Source organism: Siphateles boraxobius, unplaced genomic scaffold, assembly GCF_051911475.1.
Source record: "Siphateles boraxobius isolate OS27281-9 unplaced genomic scaffold, OSU_SipBor_1 68, whole genome shotgun sequence".
NCBI lineage: Eukaryota > Metazoa > Chordata > Actinopteri > Cypriniformes > Leuciscidae > Siphateles > Siphateles boraxobius.
Genome location: NW_027509195.1, coordinates 13,137,971 through 13,158,985, shown reverse-complemented (window position 1 = coordinate 13,158,985; position 21,015 = coordinate 13,137,971). Strand labels below are relative to the sequence as shown.

General features: G+C 33.8%; 2 protein-coding genes across 2 annotated transcripts in view; both read right to left on the bottom strand.

The window, feature by feature from the left end:
• The window catches only part of cpne4a (copine IVa), a 77,129-nt gene extending 73,808 nt beyond the window's left edge, over positions 1-3,321 (bottom strand). Inside the window, exon 1 of the mRNA XM_077214982.1 lies at positions 3,153-3,321. The gene's annotated coding sequence lies outside the window, so the exon portion shown is untranslated. The remainder of the gene's footprint in view (positions 1-3,152) is intronic.
• Positions 3,322-5,802: 2,481 nt separating this feature from the next.
• Positions 5,803-15,749, bottom strand: cmtm6 (CKLF-like MARVEL transmembrane domain containing 6). Its single transcript, XM_077214990.1, has 5 exons — positions 15,599-15,749; positions 15,165-15,309; positions 8,597-8,773; positions 7,369-7,467; positions 5,803-7,285 (listed from the first exon to the last, which is right to left on the bottom strand). Exons 2-5 carry the CDS (start codon positions 15,285-15,287, stop codon positions 7,133-7,135), a joined length of 552 nt encoding a protein of 183 aa, XP_077071105.1. The 5' UTR covers positions 15,288-15,309; positions 15,599-15,749; the 3' UTR covers positions 5,803-7,132.
• Between the last annotated feature and the right edge of the window lie 5,266 nt (positions 15,750-21,015).

Genomic DNA, 21,015 nt, shown 5'->3' with positions numbered 1-21,015 from the left:
GAGTCAGAAAATGTGGCTCGTTGGAGTTTATAGGATTTTGTCTAAATGCAATAAAAATAATATATGCAAATCATGCCATGTTTGCCAAATGATAAAAAAAAATGTAAACTTGATTTCTTAGAATTCAAGTCTATGGTTAATCTTGATAGCAGATAATTTGAGGCGGTGGTTCTCAGCTGGTTTTGCTTCACAACATAGAATTTCCAACACAGCACAAACAATTGCCCTTAAATCAAAAACTGACATTATTAATATTATCAAGAAATGCATAGCCCCACCAGTATGCTAAATTATACATTTCTACACTTGAATGTCAAAAGCTCACCTATCACCGCCTTTTGAGATTCAAACCAGCATTTTAAGATTATTATGCAAGCTTGTGTCCACCATGGAATAAAAAAATAAAAAAAGGTAATTACAACTTTTTTATCTTATACAATTCTGACCTTTTATCTCACAATTTCGTGTTTATATCTCTCTATATAGTTCGGATATAAGCTCAGAATTGAAATGTAAGAAAAAGTCAGAACAGCAAGTTCTAAACTCAGAATTGCGAGATGCAAACTCAGAAATTGTAAGAAAAAGTCAGAACTGCGAATTATAAACTTAGAATTATGAGATAACCTTTTATAAAGTCCGCAATTATGTAATTGCAAAAGAAGAAAAAGTTGCAATTACTTCTTTTTTTTATTCCATGGGTGAAACAAACTTCCATAGATTACTGTTCAGAAGTTTTTAAAAGAAATTCAGCATTATATTGATCAAATGTGACAGTAAAAACATTTAGCTACATTCATACAAAAATATATATATTTCAAATAAATGCTGTTGTTTTGAACTTTCTATTGATCAAAGAATCCTGGAAAAAATTTATCACGGTTTCCACAAATATATTAAGCCGCACAACTGTTTTCAACATTGATAATAATCAGAAATGTTCCTTGAGCCGTTTAATGTGACATGAAAGACTGTCCCCTAAACTTCAGTAAAGTTGGTTTAAAGCATACTCCAATGATGACTTCTTGTCATCACATTATTTTTAAGTACCAAGCATTCAGTATCATTTCACTTATGCCAAAAACAAACATCAGGACTGTCATGTCAGATACAACCTCTGAGGCCCATTAGCGTTTTACGCCTTTCTCTCAACATGATAACCACATTTTTCTCCCCATCTCTCAGCAGGTAATTTCCTCTCCGTACAGTCAGTGTGCCTAATTTGACAAACACCAATAATGGCTTTCAACAGAGAATGAATGATGCAGTCGACTGGAATCTCACCAGAGTCTTGCATCCTGCCATCTCAGCTCATTTAGCCTTATTTCCAGTCATTTACAACAAACCAATTATTCACTTGGATGTGATGGTCTCATCAGCCTGCTCGATTACATGAGGATGAGAACAAGACCGCAGGCAGCTATTGAAAATGAATCAGCTCATTATTCTTTAGGAAGTTGGCTAATTAGTTGGAACATAACTTAAATGGAGAAGCATTAAATACTTGTGACACTCAAGGCACCCATGAAACGGCAATGACATAATAGAAAGATGGAACCCTGAACAGATCAGCCCTTGTTCAGAACTGAAATTCATCAAACATGTCCTCAAATAAGACATTAAATATATATATGAGATAAAAGAATGTGAAGATAGTAATAGTATTGATACAAAGGAAAACTGAAACCCAAATAAATATTTGAATGTTATGAGATGACACACTCCACAAATACAACCAGGATTTCTAGGAATGTTCTTGGAATGAATATCCAAGACTCAAGCTGACTGTCTGTATGACAATATACTAAGAATCACAGTCTTCAGTGTCACATGATCCTTCAGAAATCATTCTAAAATGCTGATTTGGCGCTCAGAAAACAATTTATCACTTTAAACATATTAGGCTATCTGTTGAAAACAGATGTGCTGCTTATTATTGTGTAAACCATGCTACATTTGTTTCTAGATTAATTGCTAAAGTTCAAAATAACAGCATTATTTGTAACAGAAATCTTTTGTACCATTATAAATCTATTTTCCGTCACTTTTGGCCCATTTTATGCATCCTTGATAAATAGAAGTAAAAATCTCTTTCCAAAAAAAAAAATATATATATATATATATATATATATATATATATATATATATATATATATTACCTACCCCAAACTTATTTTAAAAGATAATTAACATTTTACAATGAAATATTGTTATAAATGTTTTTTTAAAAAGGCCAGTTTGAATTAACTTTTCACTGTGCCACTTATTACAATTACATTCTTCAATTAGTAAAGTAACATTAGATTGAGTCACCAAAATTGTTGTAACATGGGCAATGCCATATGTGCATATAAATACACATAATACTGTTAATGTTTGTCCATAACCCCATTACTAAGTTCTCATGAACATCCAGCACAAACAAACAAAAGTCTGTCTATAGACATGTGCAAGTAAAATAAACTTAGGATGGTCTCATGCACATCACTTGCTTTAATTGTTCACCCCCATCTGGACACTGGAGGAATCGCGTCTTTATAAATGAATGCTGATGTAAGAAGCCGGGCCAAAAAAAACATCATGAAAGGTACCATTTTAAAAGAAAAGTTAAAGAAATGTAAGTGACAGCCAACATTGCTTTTAAAATTAAAGCCTATTATGCATATTTGTAAATCAAAACAGACTTATGGTAATTTAAAGGCACTTATAATTATTAGGCACTAATCTTTTTTTTCTGGTTTTATAACTGTTTTCTGTCCAAAATAAAGCAGTTATAGCTACAGAATGCTATCCAATGAAGAAAGTTTAACAAATTAAATAAATAACCTAATAAAGTACATTTAATTAATAATCAGAACAACATTGTATGCAGGCTTCAATTTTAATCATTAAAAACAATGAATCAATGTGCATCGTTAAAAAAAACAGCCTATTAACAACTTCATACACAGAGTATAAGACATTAGTGCCACAACTTAAGCTTGCAAGAGCGTATCATCAAGTTCTCTACTACTGTAAGCCAATTACCCCAAAAAATCATCCATCCTCTTTTACTTTAAAGTGATTAAGGTGCAAATAAAAGCGCGCGCCTTTGTATGAAGCACCTGCGCTCGTGAGCGGTACTGCAGTGACAGATGAGAGAACGTTTCACTCACCTTTAATGAACATGAACAATAATTCCAGTCAAATAGGGTCTGCTTGTCATCAAACACAGAGCACTGAGAAGACATGTGCTCCAGACAAGGATTCGAGCTCCATCCTCAAGCCGCTGTGCAAATGAGTGAAAGTAAAGTACAGCGCGTTCATCTCGCGCGCCGGTCCCTCCCCTTCACGCGCTACAGAAGCTTCTAATAGCGGTTACGCGGACTTTAAGGGGAGGTTCTACAGGTAAACACTCTTGATTGTGCCCCTTCTCCTTAATTAAAATGTGCAATATATATACAGGCATGTGAAAAAGATAGGACAACCTTTACGTGTCAGAACATAAAAATCATCTGGTCGTTAGTATTTACATTGGTAGCCTACTAACGTTAGGTAAATACAACCTCAGAATGAACAACAACCAATTACATATTACACCATGTCATTATTTAACAAAAATAAAGCCACAATGGAAAAGCCATGGGTGACAAACTAAGTACACCAAATTCAATTTCTTGTAGAGCCACTTTCAGCAGCAATAAATTGAAGGAATAGTTTTCTGTATTACAGTATCAGTCTCTCGCATCGTTCTGGAGGAATTTTGGCCAGCTCTTCTTTACATTGCTTCAGTTCATTGAGGTTTGTGGGCATTTGTTTATGCACAACTCTCTTAAGGTCCTGCCGCAACATTTCAGTAGGGTTGAGTTCTGGATTTTGACTGGGCAAGTGCAACACCTTGATTATTTTCTTTCAGCCATTATTTGATGGTGTCCTCGGGATCATTGTCCTGTTGCATGACCCAATGACCCTGTGGCTGCAAAACAAGCCAAAAATCACCAACCCTTCACCAGAGTGATGGAGAGCTGGTATGAGGTGTTTGTGCTGATAGTTTTCAGCTAACTTGGCGCTGTGCATTATAGTCAAACATCTCTTTGGTTTTGTCTGTCCAAAGGACATTGTTCCAGAAATCTTGAGGTTTGTTCAGATGCAACTTTGAATGAATTTGCTGGGACATCCACTCCTTGGAAGATTGGCAACTGTTTTGAATGTTTTTCACTTATGAATAATCTTCAAATTGTTTGGAAATGGCCATATAATCCTTCCCAGATTTATGGCATCAATAATTGCTTCTCTAAGATCATTGCTGATGTCTTTCCTCCTTGCCATTGTGTTAACACACACGTGAATGCTCTAGACCAGCAAACTGCCAAAACTTCTGCTTTTAGAGGTGATCACACTTGCTGATGATCAGGTATTCAAAGACATTTGATTAGCACCCCCTGACTGTAAAAATTATATGATCAATATGTTATGACAACATGTTTTAACATTGCTTTAATTCATCCAAATAAGTTCCGCAATTTTCAACTTTTTTTACAAGTTGTACAACAAGTTGAACAAGATTCAACTCATGTTTTTAAGTCAGTTTAATGTAATTTAAGTTGAAATTACTTAAATATCCAAATTGATTGTACTGAAAGATTTAAGGCAGCAACTTTTTTTTACAGTGTACTTTCCCTCTTAAATCCTATGGAAGCAGTAAGCTTGCACTTAGTTTGTCCCCCATGGCTTTTCCATTTTGGCCTAGTTTTTGATAAATAAATAATGACACAATGTAATATATCATGTGTCGTTGTCTATGTATTTATCTAATTTTAAGACCTGCCAAGGACCAGACAATTTTTTTTTTATTCATTATATCCTCATACATAAAAACATAGAATTCAATAGGGTGCCCTTAACTTTTCACACGACTGTATGTACTCTCTGTGTGTGTGTGTGTGTGTGTGTGTGTGTGTGTGTGTGTGTGTGTGTGTGTGTGTGTGTCAAGTTTTTTAAACATGCAAATCAAGCATCATCTTATTAAAATGTCCCTGCTAAAAACGGATTAAACCAGTCTAAACTCGTGCTGCTGTCCCAGTCTGATCTGTTAAAAAGTGATCTGGTTTTAGAGCAATCCGTTTTTAAGACTTTCTTTTTTCAGCATAAAATGTAGTATAAAATGTGGCATAACACCACTCTGCCGAAGATTGTGTGCTGATCTTAACTGGTTCCTGCTGATAGGAACACCTTTTATAGGGGTTTGGGGAACTTTCAAACTGGCCAAACTGTGAGACCGACTAAAAGACCAGCAAGCCACCCGCTGCTAAATCATATTATAAAACATTTAGGACCTACTTTATGAGCAATAAAGTCATTCGTGTCACTTCAGAAATTCACAATTGTTATTCAACCAAAACCATACTTTACGCCAGTAGTAGGCCTACCTGTAGTCAAAATGATCTTCAACCTCAAATATTCGATCATCTGTAGATTGTAACTTTGCAGGCAGCGACATCTAGCGTTAGCTTTAGGGAAGTAAAGTTTTACTAAATAAAGCATGTCATCTCTCTCGTGCGAAGATTTAACTAAATAAATTCACAAAAACAATTATATATTTGGGCTACATTTAGATACTGAGGTCAGAAATAGCTACAAACATGCAAGATAGCATAAATCTAAGTGTAGATGAAGAGTGCAGTGAACTCAATGTGCAACCGCTGCGTGCACGTGACTAAACCAAAGAACCGCATACACCGTGTTATTCAAGTATAAATCCCTGTTTTGTGAAGTCTAAATAGGCATGTTTCCGAACAGGCCACATATAAAAACAGGAGTCTGATATTTGGACCCAGGAGCTATTTATTGCTTAACTGGAATGGAAGGATGTTTAAAAAAAAAAAAAAAAAAACAGTGCTGTAAAATGTTCCATGTGACCATTTGTAGAAACAATGCTGGTATTCAAACTTTTTGCATTTTAAAAATCATAAAGCCCTTAGCTCAAAACTAACCAGATGATCTATCCATATCTTAAGAAGTTTTAGTAAGAAAGCTAAGCAATGCATGAATAAAATATGTGGTTTTAAAATATACACTTATGCTTAATTAACACAGAAAGCAGCAGTCAGTTGTAGCTACAGCACAGGAGGCTGGAAGCGTAAGGCAGATTAGTGTCTCGGAAAACTTGCAGTCCGTTCATCTCTGCGGGCATTTAAACAAACACATTTGGGCCTTTCACACACATAGGCCTACCTCCGAATAAAGACATCTAAAGCACTTCATCGCTTAGCATGCTTACAAAAACACAATCTGGGCTTACATGGAACAAGATAAAGCACAAAATAAAAATATACATCATTTCTAGCTCCACACAATACAAAAATGACAGATTGTTTCAATAAAAAAATCTATGACTGTACACCCCTGACGTCCCTTGCACAGCGAAACATGATCATCACAGGGTCATAAAAACAACGTTTTGCTGTCACCACATTCATCTCAACATCTTAACAGTAAAACTGACTTAAGGACATTTGTGTATACAGTGCAATATTTACCTGTCCCCAAAGTGTAAAAGAAAATATATATTTCATGATTTTTTTAGCCTCCTATCCAATAATATATCCATATTCCTGTGCCATAAAACAGGTAATTAGAAATCATTAAATTTCAACATGATCGAACCCTGATTTTTCTCCAAAATATATTATTTCAGGACATATTAACTATAAAAACATCAGGAATGAGTACTTCTTTTAGAAATACAGTGCATCTTTTTGTACTTTTTAACTCATAAGATAAGACTACAATAGCACAGAAAACACACTCCAATAGGGCCGAAAACTTAATTTGTGTACTCATACAAAAGTATGACTTTTTTTTTTCCAGTGTAAAAATTGTAACGGCAAAATAGTTGAAGCGATTCCCAAACCAAGAAACCGCTAGGACTGATCTCTACTTCAACTGTGAAATTTAGTGTAAAAAAATTAAAACAGCTAAGGCACAGTATAAAACTGGTCTAACATGCCAGTTAATAACTGACTGAAATGGAAATATTAAGAAATTTTTTGCTTTAGGTAAAAAAACATTTCTCATGTATAAAAAAATTGTTTGTCAAAAGGGGTAAAAGCTTTTGAATACAACAGCAGTTTGCTGGTGAAAACACTAGCAAGGCTCATTCAGTTCCATTAGAATTAAGTTTCTCACTCTCTGGTCTTGGTGTGTGGTCTGCTGGCTGGTTGTTTCTCATTTGGCAAGGAATACCTCGCATTTTCAAAAAGAAGCCAAAGTCAGCGAAGAAGGCGATCGTGGCCATGAAGCCAAATGCCTGTAATACAGGAAAGACAGGTAAATGTTAGCCAGTCAGGATGTTGTTATATCAAATAAAGCCCAGATGAAGCAGCATCATACCACAGTGCCCTTCTCCAGGCCCGTCTGACCATTGTCTGCCGCAAACACAACGCTGGCAATGAGGAACAGGAAGGCCATAGCTGTTGTATATACAAAATCCTATGGGAAAATTAAAAGAAGTTTAAATTGGATAAAAACTGTAAATTAGAATACTTGATTCTGACTGGTAAGATGCGGTCAAATATTTTTGTGTAAAACATAATACACTATAAACTAAAATGTATTTGTGTTAATGATTTTTTTTATTTATATATAAAAAAATATTATCATCAACAACATTATAATAATAATAATGTTATTATCATAATTAATAATAAGTTCATATTATTATCATTCATAATAATGATAATAAGTTCATATTATTATTGTTATAATATATAAATAATCATAAAAATAAGGTTATATTATTATTAACAGTACGTTGATATCGTCATTAATAATAATAATAATAATAATAATAATAAGTTCATATTATTATCATTCATAATAATGATAATAAGTTCATATTATTATTGTTATTGTTATCATAATTAATATATCAATAATCATAATAAGGTTATATTATTATTAACAATATGTTGATATCGTCAATAATAATAATAATAATAAGTTCATATTATTATTATTAATAAAAATAAGTTGATATTAGTATTAACACTATGTTGATATTATTATTGTTATTATCATCATTAATAATAATAATAATAATAATACCAACATTAATAAATAAATTGATATTATTATTAACAATATGTTAATATTATTATCATGATAATATAAATAACATCATTATTATTGTTGTTAATGATAATGTTCTGATGAATATTTCTATAACATTTCTTATAAGTTAATATTTTATTATTATTTACAACAATATGTTGATATTTATATAATTTGATATTGACAATAAGTTGATATTATCATAATATGAAACACTTATAATTACTATTATTATTATTATTGTTGTTGACGATAATGTTCTGATGAATATTTTTACATTTCTTATAATTAATAAATTATTATTAATAGGTTGATAATTACATAATAGTAATATTGAGATATTATTATTTCTATGCTATTATTATTAATTACAACAACAATTATATAATTATTATTACTATTAATATCAACAACATATTGCAAGTAATAATAATAATAATAATAATAATAATAATAGTAGTAGTAGTAGTAGTAGATTTAAAAGCATGTTTCTGTGTTTTTGATTTACCAGAGTAGGCCAGATGTCAATTCCGACTTTCTTGTGCAACGTTGTAGCCAGGAGGATGAGGAGCAACATTGTGAAGAGGAACGCTGTGCAACTGACAAATTCAAAGAAGTAGAGCGGTCCACAGTGTGAACAGTTGGACACGACCTCCTCCATCACAAACGCCACGAACGAAAGGAGCTGAGGGGACACAGAAATTAAATCCAATTGCATTAATTAACCACCAGCTTTCAGTACTGGCTGATTTAGTTTTAATACCTCTATCCTGTAATACAAGACAATATGAATGATTTGTTTGGATTTTGACAAAATATTGTATTTAATCTGAAGGAAGCTGCTTTATTAGGGCACATGTATCCGCATGTCACGATTTGAAACTGAAAGAAACAGGTGTGCTGTAAATACAGCAGTTACAGGTAGGGGATTCCCATTGCCAAGGACACTCACTCTGGGAAAACACACACACCCAAGCAAACTCTTTTAATTGTGTTTCCTTTTCACTAATATCACATGCATGAAAGACTTGTGATATCATCATGCTGGACTCATTCTGTTTTAGTCACATGGAAAACTATTAATGATCTTTCAGTCCAAAGATGAAGTATTCACAGTTACATCAATTCCTGGAGACTTTTCACTCCACTTCCCTTTAGAAAACTAAAACAGACATAAAATGACACTGTAAATGACGCAGTCAAGCTATGAGGTGACTCAAATAATTATGAGAAGTCCCTGAAAATAACCCTGGCTATTGTTTGTTCTGATGAATATTTCTACATCATTTCTGCTGTTTAACTCTAGTCTTGGTAAGGAAATAATTTATTTTAAATCATTAATAAAATGCATGGCAATAACTAATATACTTGAAGTTTTAACACAGTTTGAGAACCTAAATACATTGTCATAAATCACTGACAAGGGGGATACAGCATGGAAAATAATAATAATAATAATAATAGTAATAATAATAAACCCTTTTATCAATCTTCTAACATGCCTATAACAAACACTTGTTTACCTGACATTCACCTGGTAAAAAGAAAACAGATTCAGGCCAAAATGGAGGGGGAAAAACTGTATAGTAAGTACTGAGGAGGAACAGGAAATCATAGTGTTCTCATTTATACAAATTATAATTTAATTAGAAGCAACGTAAAAATTACAAAGCCAGAATAGCCGACATGTCTGACTCACAACGCTTTGAGCCCTGACTGCCAGGAAGGAACAGGGCAAGTCCACAAAACACAAATCTTACTGTCGCTTAAGAAACAGAACCTTATCGCTACCACACAGAATCCATTCAAAATCTTCCATCCAAATGAGCCGGATAAACCATAATTGCTGTTCAACAGAATAAAGACAATGCCCGCTCACCGCCCCCCCCCAAAAAAACATGAGGCTTATTTTACCTCAAATGTAACAAACCACGCTAAATTAAAATAGTTAAATGAAAGCACATAGATCTGATTTCAGTTTGAAGTCTAAATGTAAAAACGCTGAAAGATTTGCTACAGGAGCGAGCTCCTGTATAATATACATGAAAATGATTTCATTAAAGTGCTAAAAAGGGCTAAAACCTTCAAAGCATCACATCTCTTCACTCTACAGTACAGTAACTTGACTGCGGTCAGATGTCGGTAGATTGGTTTCACTCGACACAACTGGGTGTGCCTGCATAAAAAAGCTGTCTAGCTAACTTAAACACTAAGAAACGTATGTTTAAAACAAACACAGAATATCAAGTGTTACCAATGGGAATTCTTTGAGTATTTAAAAACAGACAGTTATTTTCGTACCATTGAGATGATACCATTGATATTTTCAATTAGTTATTATTATATTTTATATAAGTTTTAATAATTGTGTGTTTTTGTCATTTTTTAAGTTTTTCAAATAGAAAATTGTCTTTACTCACTTTTATTTCAGTTTAATTTGAGGTTCAAGTTTAGTTAAAGGGATAGTTCACCCTAAAATGCTAATTCTTTCATTAATTACTCGCCCTCATGTTGTTTCAAACCCTTAAGACTTTTGTTCATCTTCAGCACACAAATAAAGATATTTTTAAAGAAATCTGAGAGCTTTCTGTCCCTCCATTGGCAGCCTATGCAACTTCAACTATGACTCTTCAAACAGTTCATTAAGAGATTGTAAAACTAATCCATATGAATTGAGCGGTTCAAAATTTTTTGAAGAGACACGATCACTTTATATAATGAACCGATTGAATTTAGGCTTTTATTCACATATAAACATTTATCAACACACATATCAGGTGTGCATGTTTGTGAATTTGGGGGCGGGGCTATAAAGATGGGGGTGTGCTTGTTTGGGTGATTTCAAATATCAACAGCATTTCTCAGAAATTGCTTATTGCACCTTTAAAAGAAACATTTTATTTTGTAGAGAATAGTTTAGTAAAGTGGTTTGGATGTAGATGAGGAAAGATACTCTCCTTACTAGGGCCTGTAAGAACCAGCTTCAGCATTGCAACTGATTTAGATGAGATTGCACAAGGGAAGTACCAAGTGTTTCAGGAGAAAATTAGAAGTAAGGAATTTCAAACATCAGGGCATAAAAAAATAATGGTCTTAATCTCAAGATATATTATGTTTCTTAATTCAAAGGAAGAACAGACTCAAACCTCAGAAAGAAGTAACAAAGTATTGTTTACAATTTAAACTGTTAAACAGTCATTCAGTTTTTGTTCCGTGTCATTAGATCAATGTGTGTCACGAGAAGAACACTAGGGTACATGTACAAAAAACTCCAGTAGCATTTCCCCGAGTACACTACAGGAGAAATACTTGATCAAATCTAATTTCCTGAGAAACACGAGACCAAGCCCTGGACTGTAGAAGTATTTACTCGTAAGGATATTGACCTTTATGTAGTAATTAATGATTGGCTAAATTTAATGTGTTCTGTTGTGTACTTCTCTGTACTTAAAAATCCTTGCTTTTGGCAAACTTTTTGACTCACCACAACATACTGTGAAAGTTGAGTCTGTAATTGAATTTAGCATCTGCTCTCTAATTGCATTCACAGCTTAAACCCAGACAGGCGTTTCTAACACCTGATATCACTTAGCATGTCACATGCAAGCAGACAATCCCCTTTTTTTAGATGTGCAAATTCAAACACTTAAATAAAGTGACAACCGATGAGTGACACTGAAAATTATAAAACTGATATAGGTAGTTCAGTGGCTAATGCTAAAAGCTAAAGATTAAGCACTCTATACATTGGATTGGATAATGAATTTTTCAGACCACATTCAAAGTCTAATATACACCACAAAATAAATTAAAAGTATTTTGTTTTATTTTAAAACAAAGAAACTGAATGAACTAAAATGAATAAGAAACATTTTAGATTCTGCACCATTTCTAGGTCACTCATCAAATCAGAAGCACATCTTCATTCATCTGAAGCACATAAACATTTGAAACATTTTCATATCCAATAACATGGAGCATCAGATTTTGCATAAATCTGTCAAGTCCATGACAGTAGGGCTGCAACTAACGATTATTTTGATAATCGATTAATCGGACGATTATTTTTTCGATTAATCGATTAATCGGATAGAAATTAAATTAGTTTTTTTTTTTTATAACTAAATAAAACCGTAAATCAGGGTATTTATGTGTAAAAGTGTACTTTAAAAAGTGCAAAAGCCACACATTGAGTTTTACTAATATCAATATTTGCATTGTTTTTAATGATAATTGCTGATGGCAAGTTGACAAACATGATTATTGTTAAAAAAATGATATCCAACATATTATGTTTTAACACAATTTTTGTTAAAACAAATTTACACAGACATGTTGTTCAGATGTGAATATCTGAACTAAAAACAAACTAAAAACATCTAAAATATATAATTCATTTAATTTTTATTTAAAATTAATTATATATAAGGAATATAAGGATAAAGAATATAATATATATTATATATATAATATAGAAAATAATATAATATAATATAAGGATAAATTGATTAAATAAATATAGAAAGACTGAAAACAATTGTGTGAATGTAGAGCCGCAGTAGATCGCGTTTGAAAAACAATTAAAACTTAGTAGACAAATGCTATAAAAAGAGAACGGAATGGAGGTAACGTTACCCAGCAAGCTAACAGGCTTGAGTAAAGGACAGGAGAAATTATGCATTAGTGCACAAGCATTCGCTGAAAACCACTGAGTACAGTGACTAAAAAACAATATTTTACTGCTGCTGTTATTAATTGCCTTTGTATTTAATGCTTCACTTTGTAAACACCGTTTTAATTTAACCTATTTCTGCGGTAGCGCTATTTTAATCCATCACTTACGTTGCGAGCGAACTGATTGCACAACCTGATGCTCGAGACAAAATACAGACATCCCGGAAGTCCCGGGAGTCTCCCGCATATTGATTGCGGCTCCCTGATGCCCGCGAATTAGTTCAAACTCGCGAAATCTAGAGCGCGCAAGCAAGAGCGCGCATGCGAGACCGAAGAGACTGCTCCAAACCGTGTAGCGCGCGCGCTCGGCAGAGCGCCTGAGGGAGAGAGACCTTGCGTGTGTGTGCGTACCAGTAAACGCTCCCCGTGACGTAAGCAGACCAACTAATCGATAATGACATTCGTTGACAACGATTTTCATAATCGATTATAATCGATTTTATCGATTAGTTGTTGCAGCCCTACATGACAGTATTTGGAATTAAAAAGGGAAGGTATGTTTAATGCGTATTGTGTGCAAGGTAAGCAACTTAAACAAAGCGGTAGTTAAAGAAGAATTAAAGTTGACCATTTATACAAAATTAACGAGGACCTCGCCTTACATGAGTCTACTGCATCTCTATCCAAAGCACAAGCAATATCTACTAAATAGCCACTCGAACAGCCAGTACCTTTTCCTGAGGGAACCGGGATGCATGCAGCATGATCTGCTCTGTGATATATTACACAAGCCAGTTTGACACATATGGAAGATACCTATGAAATGGAGGGAATCTCTAACTTGAACAATGGCCAACAGTCTCACATACCAATTTTTGTACAAAAATCTCCATGATCAACAGCCAAGCAGCATATGACTACAGTTCTGAAATGCCCAAGCTTGTTTAAATAAGCTTGGCATTATTAAATGCAGACAAAAAGTTGCCACAGCCAAGTTAGGACATTTGCATTATCAAGGATGTGTGAGACATGGCAGTGGATTCATTTAGCAGAATGCTTCAGTAAAATCTAACAGTACCCACAATATTGTAATTAACACTTTAAAACAACAGCAGTCATATTTCAACCAGACCTTTAACATTTGTTAACGTACTGCCAGCATTGCTGTTTACTATTATACACTTTCAGGAAACTTACACAATGGAGTTCCAATAATGCCAGCTTAACTTGAATTGTGTTTTAACTGTCATTACACCAGACTAACCACTTATACACTATGACCCCTTATTCAAACCATGTCCCACGGTTTACTTTAGTATGAAGGGTTATATACAATACCGGTCAAAAATTTGGAAATATTAAGATTTTTAATGTTTTTGAAAGAAATCTCTTAAGCTCACCAAGGATGTACTTATTTTATCAAAATACAGTAAAAACAGTAATATTTTATATATATATTTTAATATTTTAATATACACCAAATATTAAAACAGCTAATATTAAAATAGCTGTTTTCCGTTTTAATATCATTTAAAATGCCATTTATTTCTGTGATGTCAAAGGTGAATTTTCAGCATCATTACCCCAGTCTTTAATTGTCACATGATCCTTCAGAAATCGTAGTAAAATGCTGATTTTGTGCTCAATTAATGTCAATTATTATTGGTGCTCAATTATTGATAATGCTTCTGATTTTCATCAATGTTGAAAACCACTTTTGCAAGTTTAATATTTTTGTGGAACCCGTGATACATTTTTTTCTGGATTCTTTGATGAATAGAAAGGTAAACAGAACAGCATTTATTTGAAATAGATTTTTTGTAACAATATAAATGTCTTTACTGTCTCTTTTGATCAATTTAATGTATCCTTGCGGAGTAAAATAATCATTATTTTTTAATAATTACTCCAAACCTTTAAACGTCTGTATATCATGGTTTCCACACACACAAACAAATAATATATATATATATATATATATATATAGCAGAACAGCTGTTTTCAACATTGATATTAATAATGAATGTTTCTTGAGCAGCAAATCTGTATTAGAATAATTTCTGAAAGATCATCTGACACTGAAGACTTGAGTAATGATGCTGAAAATTCAGCTTTACCATCACAGAAATATATATAGCTACATTTTAAAACATATTAAAACAGAAAGCAGTTATTTTAAATTGTACTAATATTTCACAATATTACTGGTTTACTGTTTTTTTTATCAAATAGATAAACCCTTAGTGAGCAGAAGAGACTTCTTTCAGAAACATTAAACATTCTTAATGTTTCCAAACTTTTGACTGGCTAGATAAGCCTACATGACGTGATTAAAGGCAGTAATATTTAGAGAACACAGACTACATATGTCACACTGGTTTTCAGACCAAGGTGCTGCTTACCACTTCAATCACTTTGATCCCAAATCGAATTGTCTCCAGATTCTCCGAGGGTACGTTTAACCATTTTCTGGTTTTGGGCTGCTGCTCTGTTGTTGTGTTGTACACAGTGTCTGTGGTGGCCATACTGTATATACTGTAGTTAAATCTGAAAACGAGAAGTATATTAGACCGTTTAGCCGTGTAACCTGTGCGTATATAGAAATCCGCAAAGGTAAACATATATGATACTGCAAAGGAAACGAAGTAACGACACATCGACAGCTGCTTTTCACGTTGAGAAAAAAAGCGAAAGTAAACTAGTCAAAGTCAAGTCTAACTAAGCTAACAGAATTGATCAACACAAAACGATCGATATAAACACACTACAGGATGTAATGCAACTGATTATGTGTGATAACAATATTAAGAAATGTTTAAGGGTAAAATAGGCCTACCTGTTTGTTAGTTTGTTTGATCGGACGGTTGTTTTAATGTGCTCTGTTTATGCCGTTCACGCGTCTTTTGTGTAGCCAGCTTGTGTCTCACTTCCGCACTGCCTCAGTTTTCTTGAACAAGGATGGACTTCCTACCGAGGTTGCCAAAACCCCCGACTGAACACAGAAGGGTGTTTTAGTAATTTTTCTTTCTGCTATTTGTGCGTCCTTGGGCTTGTAACAGATTTCAACTCTATTTTTTTTATATAAAGTTCGCCTGAAACATTTTGCCATGCCTTCATTTATTTGCTTTGAATGCCTTTAATGAAGATTTTAGTGCTCTAATCGCTTGCCAGGCTTTAGCCTAATTCTTAAACTGATTGAAAATGATTTAGAAATTTTCAATATTACATTTAAAACTATGATGATCTGAACAAAGAGAAAAAACGTTCATCAAAGTTTGAAATATTTAGGTTATTTTGCGAAAATTATTACTATGCAAAAATTTTTTTTCAAAAAGACTCCCTCGGTTGTGGCCATTTCCACCACATGTAGCCTAATAGTTTTGGACTTTTACCTTTTAAGTTGGTTTAAGTTAGCCTACATGGTTACTGAGAAGACATTTAGTGTCAGTCAAGAGTAGGTTTGAGAATAGACATATGATGTGTGAAGAAAAAGAAAATAATACAGAATAAGTTTATTATTAGAAAATTCTAATCAAGCTGTGATTTTGTCATATTGGGGAGAGTGGGGACGGTCACGGTGGCAACATGTTTTGCATTTCCTTGAGTTTATCAGAGACTGTTTGTATTGGAAAGTCGAACATTTGGACGCCATAACAGGGGACGGATGCAACAGCTCATATGGGGCAGTTTTAACATTCATTAATTTTTTTTATTGGGGGGGGGGGGGGGGGGGGGGGGTTGGGTCTACATTTACATTTGAAATTCTACATTTGAACTAAATACAAAATATGTTTTTTTTAATCAAACTCAACACTGAAATGTAATAATACTTCTGTGAAAGCTTACAGAACTGTGTGTGTAAGTGAATGTTGGAATAAAATCTTATATATTCTTGCACGGTTAAATGAGGCTTTTCCCTCAGACCTCAGTGTCCTGCCTTTATGCTTCACTATGTTTGCTGCAAACATCAGAACTGAGGGACACCACTGTCTGGTGTGCATTTCCTCTCTTGTGGCATTCTGAAAACAGAAACGGTCATGTCTGCTTTCTTCCAAAAAGGACAAGGGGCTAACTGAGCAAGTCGTGAGCTTAGAATTATACAGTTCTATCTCCGTTTAGGGTAGTTCTGAGATATTGAGCATCAAAGTTTTTAAATCCCTGCTGTTTTGTGAGATGGAACCTTTTTATTTTATTAATAACTACTAACAAAATATTTTTTTTTACAAAAATAACACCACACAGACATTAATAAACACCTAATGGATAAGATTATGTCAAAAACTCAATTTCGACCAAAAGTGGAGATAGAACCATATAATTCTAATCTCACAAAGTGTAAAATCAATATCATAAATATCAGCTCATTCCTGATTGGAGAAATACGGTGCAACTGCTCCCACTCTCCTCACTTCTGCCAAAAGTGTGAAAATATGATTACATTATTTGTATTAAAAATGCATAAAATGATAGCTATGCTAAAGACAACGATTCTAACTGTTTTTTTTTTCGAAAAACTATAAAATGATGATAATAATTATGATGATTATGACCTGTTCTCAAACCCCTCACCTTGTGCATGTGATCTTTGTTTTAATTGACTTAAATGTACATTGTGTAGCCTAATATTTAGGAGGATCTGTAGACAGAAATGGAATATAATATGCATAACTATATTTTCAGTGCTGTATAAAGACTTTACACAATGAACCGTTGTGTTTTATTACCTTAGAAAGAGCCATTTCTATCTACATACACCGCGGGTCCCCTTACATCGACATGTTTCAGTAGCCCTAAACGGACAAACGCTTTTCGTCACTATTGTTCTTTGTGCAAATAAGCTAGCTAAAGTCAGCGAATAAAACACTGACACAATGATAAACAAGTAACAATAATATTCGCAATAACGTCTCGTTTTACTGAATAATAAAGTAAACATACTTTTTTAATTTATCTTTGTAAAGACACCTCATTGTTTAACTGACTATCTCTGCTGTCTCAGACGATGACATCTTTTCCTGTCGGCCACCGTAACTTTTGTGTTTTGCAATTCACAACTTCACCACTAGATGCCGCTAAAAAATCACACATTGCACCTTTAATGAAATGTTTTGGATGGGTACTTGGAAGATGATGCAGATAGAGATTTTGTGAATGCAATACATTATTTAAGAAAAAAAACCTAAAAAGAGAAAACTGTTTTTTTAATTCCTGTATTTGAGCTGTTTATATACAGTGGATCTTTATGAATCGATCAGTTTTCTCTCCCCTTTAATGAATTCAATTATATCCCTATGTGGATCTTAACCTATGCAATGAAATAAACGTAAAGACCGGTGTGAACTGACAAGAGCCTAAAGCCTCACACATTTCATATTCAAATCTATTTTACAAAATAGTCTAAATGATAAACAGTCCAAAGACCAATGGACTTTATTGTTAGCTATGCTCAGGGCTGAATATACAAGTAAACTTTGCATAGATACACATAAACTACACTTGGCCAGAATCTAACAACAAGAAGTCTGAGAATATCCAGACATTCTACCACTAGAGTTGATCATGTGTTCTCAATGAGAAAAAAAAACAAAGATATCCAGCTTGTTTATGACCAGGGCTGTCTGACTTCTGACACCAACTGTAAGAGATGGCCCAGTGGTCTTAGAGGATAATTTTAAAGAAGCTGGAGAGAGGTTCAGTGGATCCCCAAATTGTGGTTTATTATGATGAAAAATGAAAAAATATGAACATGGTCACATACTGAAATACAAACAAACGTAACAAAACAAAACTGCAACAATGTGCAAAACGGCTACACCAAATAATTTGGTCCAATTTGCAACTGGGTCTCACCTTTGGCCTTAAACAAATAAGACTGACTTGATGAGCTCTATAGCTCCCTATTTATATGGGCTAACTCCACCCTCGGCCTGTACCAAATGAACAAGCAGGGTCCAAACATACAATACATTATACACAAAAATAAAAATAATGAAACACTAAAGGTATTCACAAATAACACTGTGTAAACCCATGAGTACTTAACCACACACACAAGAAACATAGCACAAAAAAATGAAAAGGAAAAATAGTTTAGCTGCTATTCCCCCTCCCCCGGGCAAAACTGCAAATGGATCAGTCCAATTAGGGCTATGCTAATGCTACAAAAACCTGTTTGAATCAGACAGACTGTTTGATGGTGCAGCATGAGACTAGAAGGCCAACAGCCAAAACAAAGTTTTGGGGGGAATTCTTACAAGAAATAAAAGTTAATTCTGACTGCAATTAACTGGGTTGTGAAGTTTTCTTCTAAAAAGGAATAATTAAATTGAACAACATGTTGGAGCAAACAGACAAATATATATATATATATATATATATATATATATATATATATATCAAACTCACTTCAAATAGGGAAAACAATTAAACAACACAGTTCTGATTTAAAAGATGGTAAATGCCGGCATAATCAGGAAGTGATGTGTGCATGTGTGTCAAGTCCATGTAATTCATTTTCGGTCACCAAGCTTAGCTTGTGACAGTGCCATTCTTATAAATTTTTCTTACCTGTAATTTTGCAATTTTCGTGTAAATTTTCCTCCTATTTCCAACAATGAAGTTCCTCTTCTCTCGCCTTTTCTCTAATTGTGGAATCCTTTCCAATTGATTGTCAGCCATTTCTCAGAGGCAAGATGTAACATTTTCCAAGGACAATTAACTCTTTCTCAGAGGCAAGCCTCCAAGTAGCATATGTATTAAATGACTAAATCATTTAGCAGACGCTTTATCCAAAGTATTTCTGACTTCTATTTCTGACTTTACAAAAACTGCTCAGTGGGCCACAAGACTTTCTCAGACGCATCTGCCCTTTGTAATAATTATTTCTCACAGCTTCATAATACTTCTGCTACAATTGTTTTCTATAGGATGAATAAAATATTTCATCAGTAGCGGTCAACGGAGGGTCCGAAAGCTCTCAGATTTCATTAAAAAGATCTTCAGTTTTGTTCTGAAGATGAACGAAAGTCTTACAGATTTGGAACGACATGAGGGTGAGAAATTAATGCAAAGAATTTCAATTTTTGTGGGTGAACTATCCCTTGTTTCACAAACTGCTATCTGACAGTCAATAAGCAGGATAGACTTTGAAAGTAAAGAACAAAACATTAGTAGGCTATGATTGGGTATTCTGAGTTAACTAAATAAATCCTGCCAAACTTTTGCACTCAATAAAGAGTGATTCTGGTTAGATCAGTGTCGAAAAGTCTTTTGTTTTATTTGTTGCAACATTCTTGTGCAATAAATGAATTTATGACCACATACCTGCACATAACTACTGCTGAAATATGAAGGCATCTAAGACCTGCAGCGCCACCTCCAGAGGTCAGTGTTTTCGACTCTGGAACAGTCTTCCTAACATTGTCCGGGAAGCAGACACACTCTGTCAGTTTAAATCTAGACTAAAAACGCATCTCTTTAACATAATAGCATTACAATAATCTAGCCTTGATGTCATAAATGCATGAACTAACTGTTCCACATTTGTCATTGAGAGCATATGACGTAATTTAGATATATTTTTAAGATGGAAAAATGCGGTTTTATCGATAGACACGTGATTTTGAAATGAAAGATTGGTATCAAAGAGCACACCCAGGTTCCTAACCGACGACGAGGACTTGACAGAGCAGCCATCAAGTGTTAGACCGTATTCTAGGTTAGTACGTGTGGAAGTTCTTTGTCCAATAATTAGAACCTCTGTTTTTTCAGAATTAAGTAGTAGGAAATTACTAATCATCCATTGTTTTATATCAGCTATGCATTCCGGTAATTTTGTGAATTGGTAAATTTATTTAGGGCGTGAAGAAATATAGAGCTAATTATGCTGATTATGATTATGCTGATATATCATCAGCATAACAGTGCAAACTAATGCCATGCTTCCTAATGATCTCTCCTAAGGGTAGCATGTACAGAGTGAACAGCAGCAGTCCTAGTATGGAGCCTTGTGGTACACCATACTGAATTTTTGATCCATAAGACATCTCTTCATTTACTGCTACAAACTGATAACGGTCAGATAAATATGATTTAAACCATGCTAATGCAATTCTAATGCCAACATAATTTCCGAGTCTATTTAAAAGAATGTTGTGGTCAGTAGTATCAAATGCAGCACTAAGATTGAGTAACACTGATAGAGAGATACAACCATGATTGGATGATAAGAGCAAATCATTTGTGACACTTCAG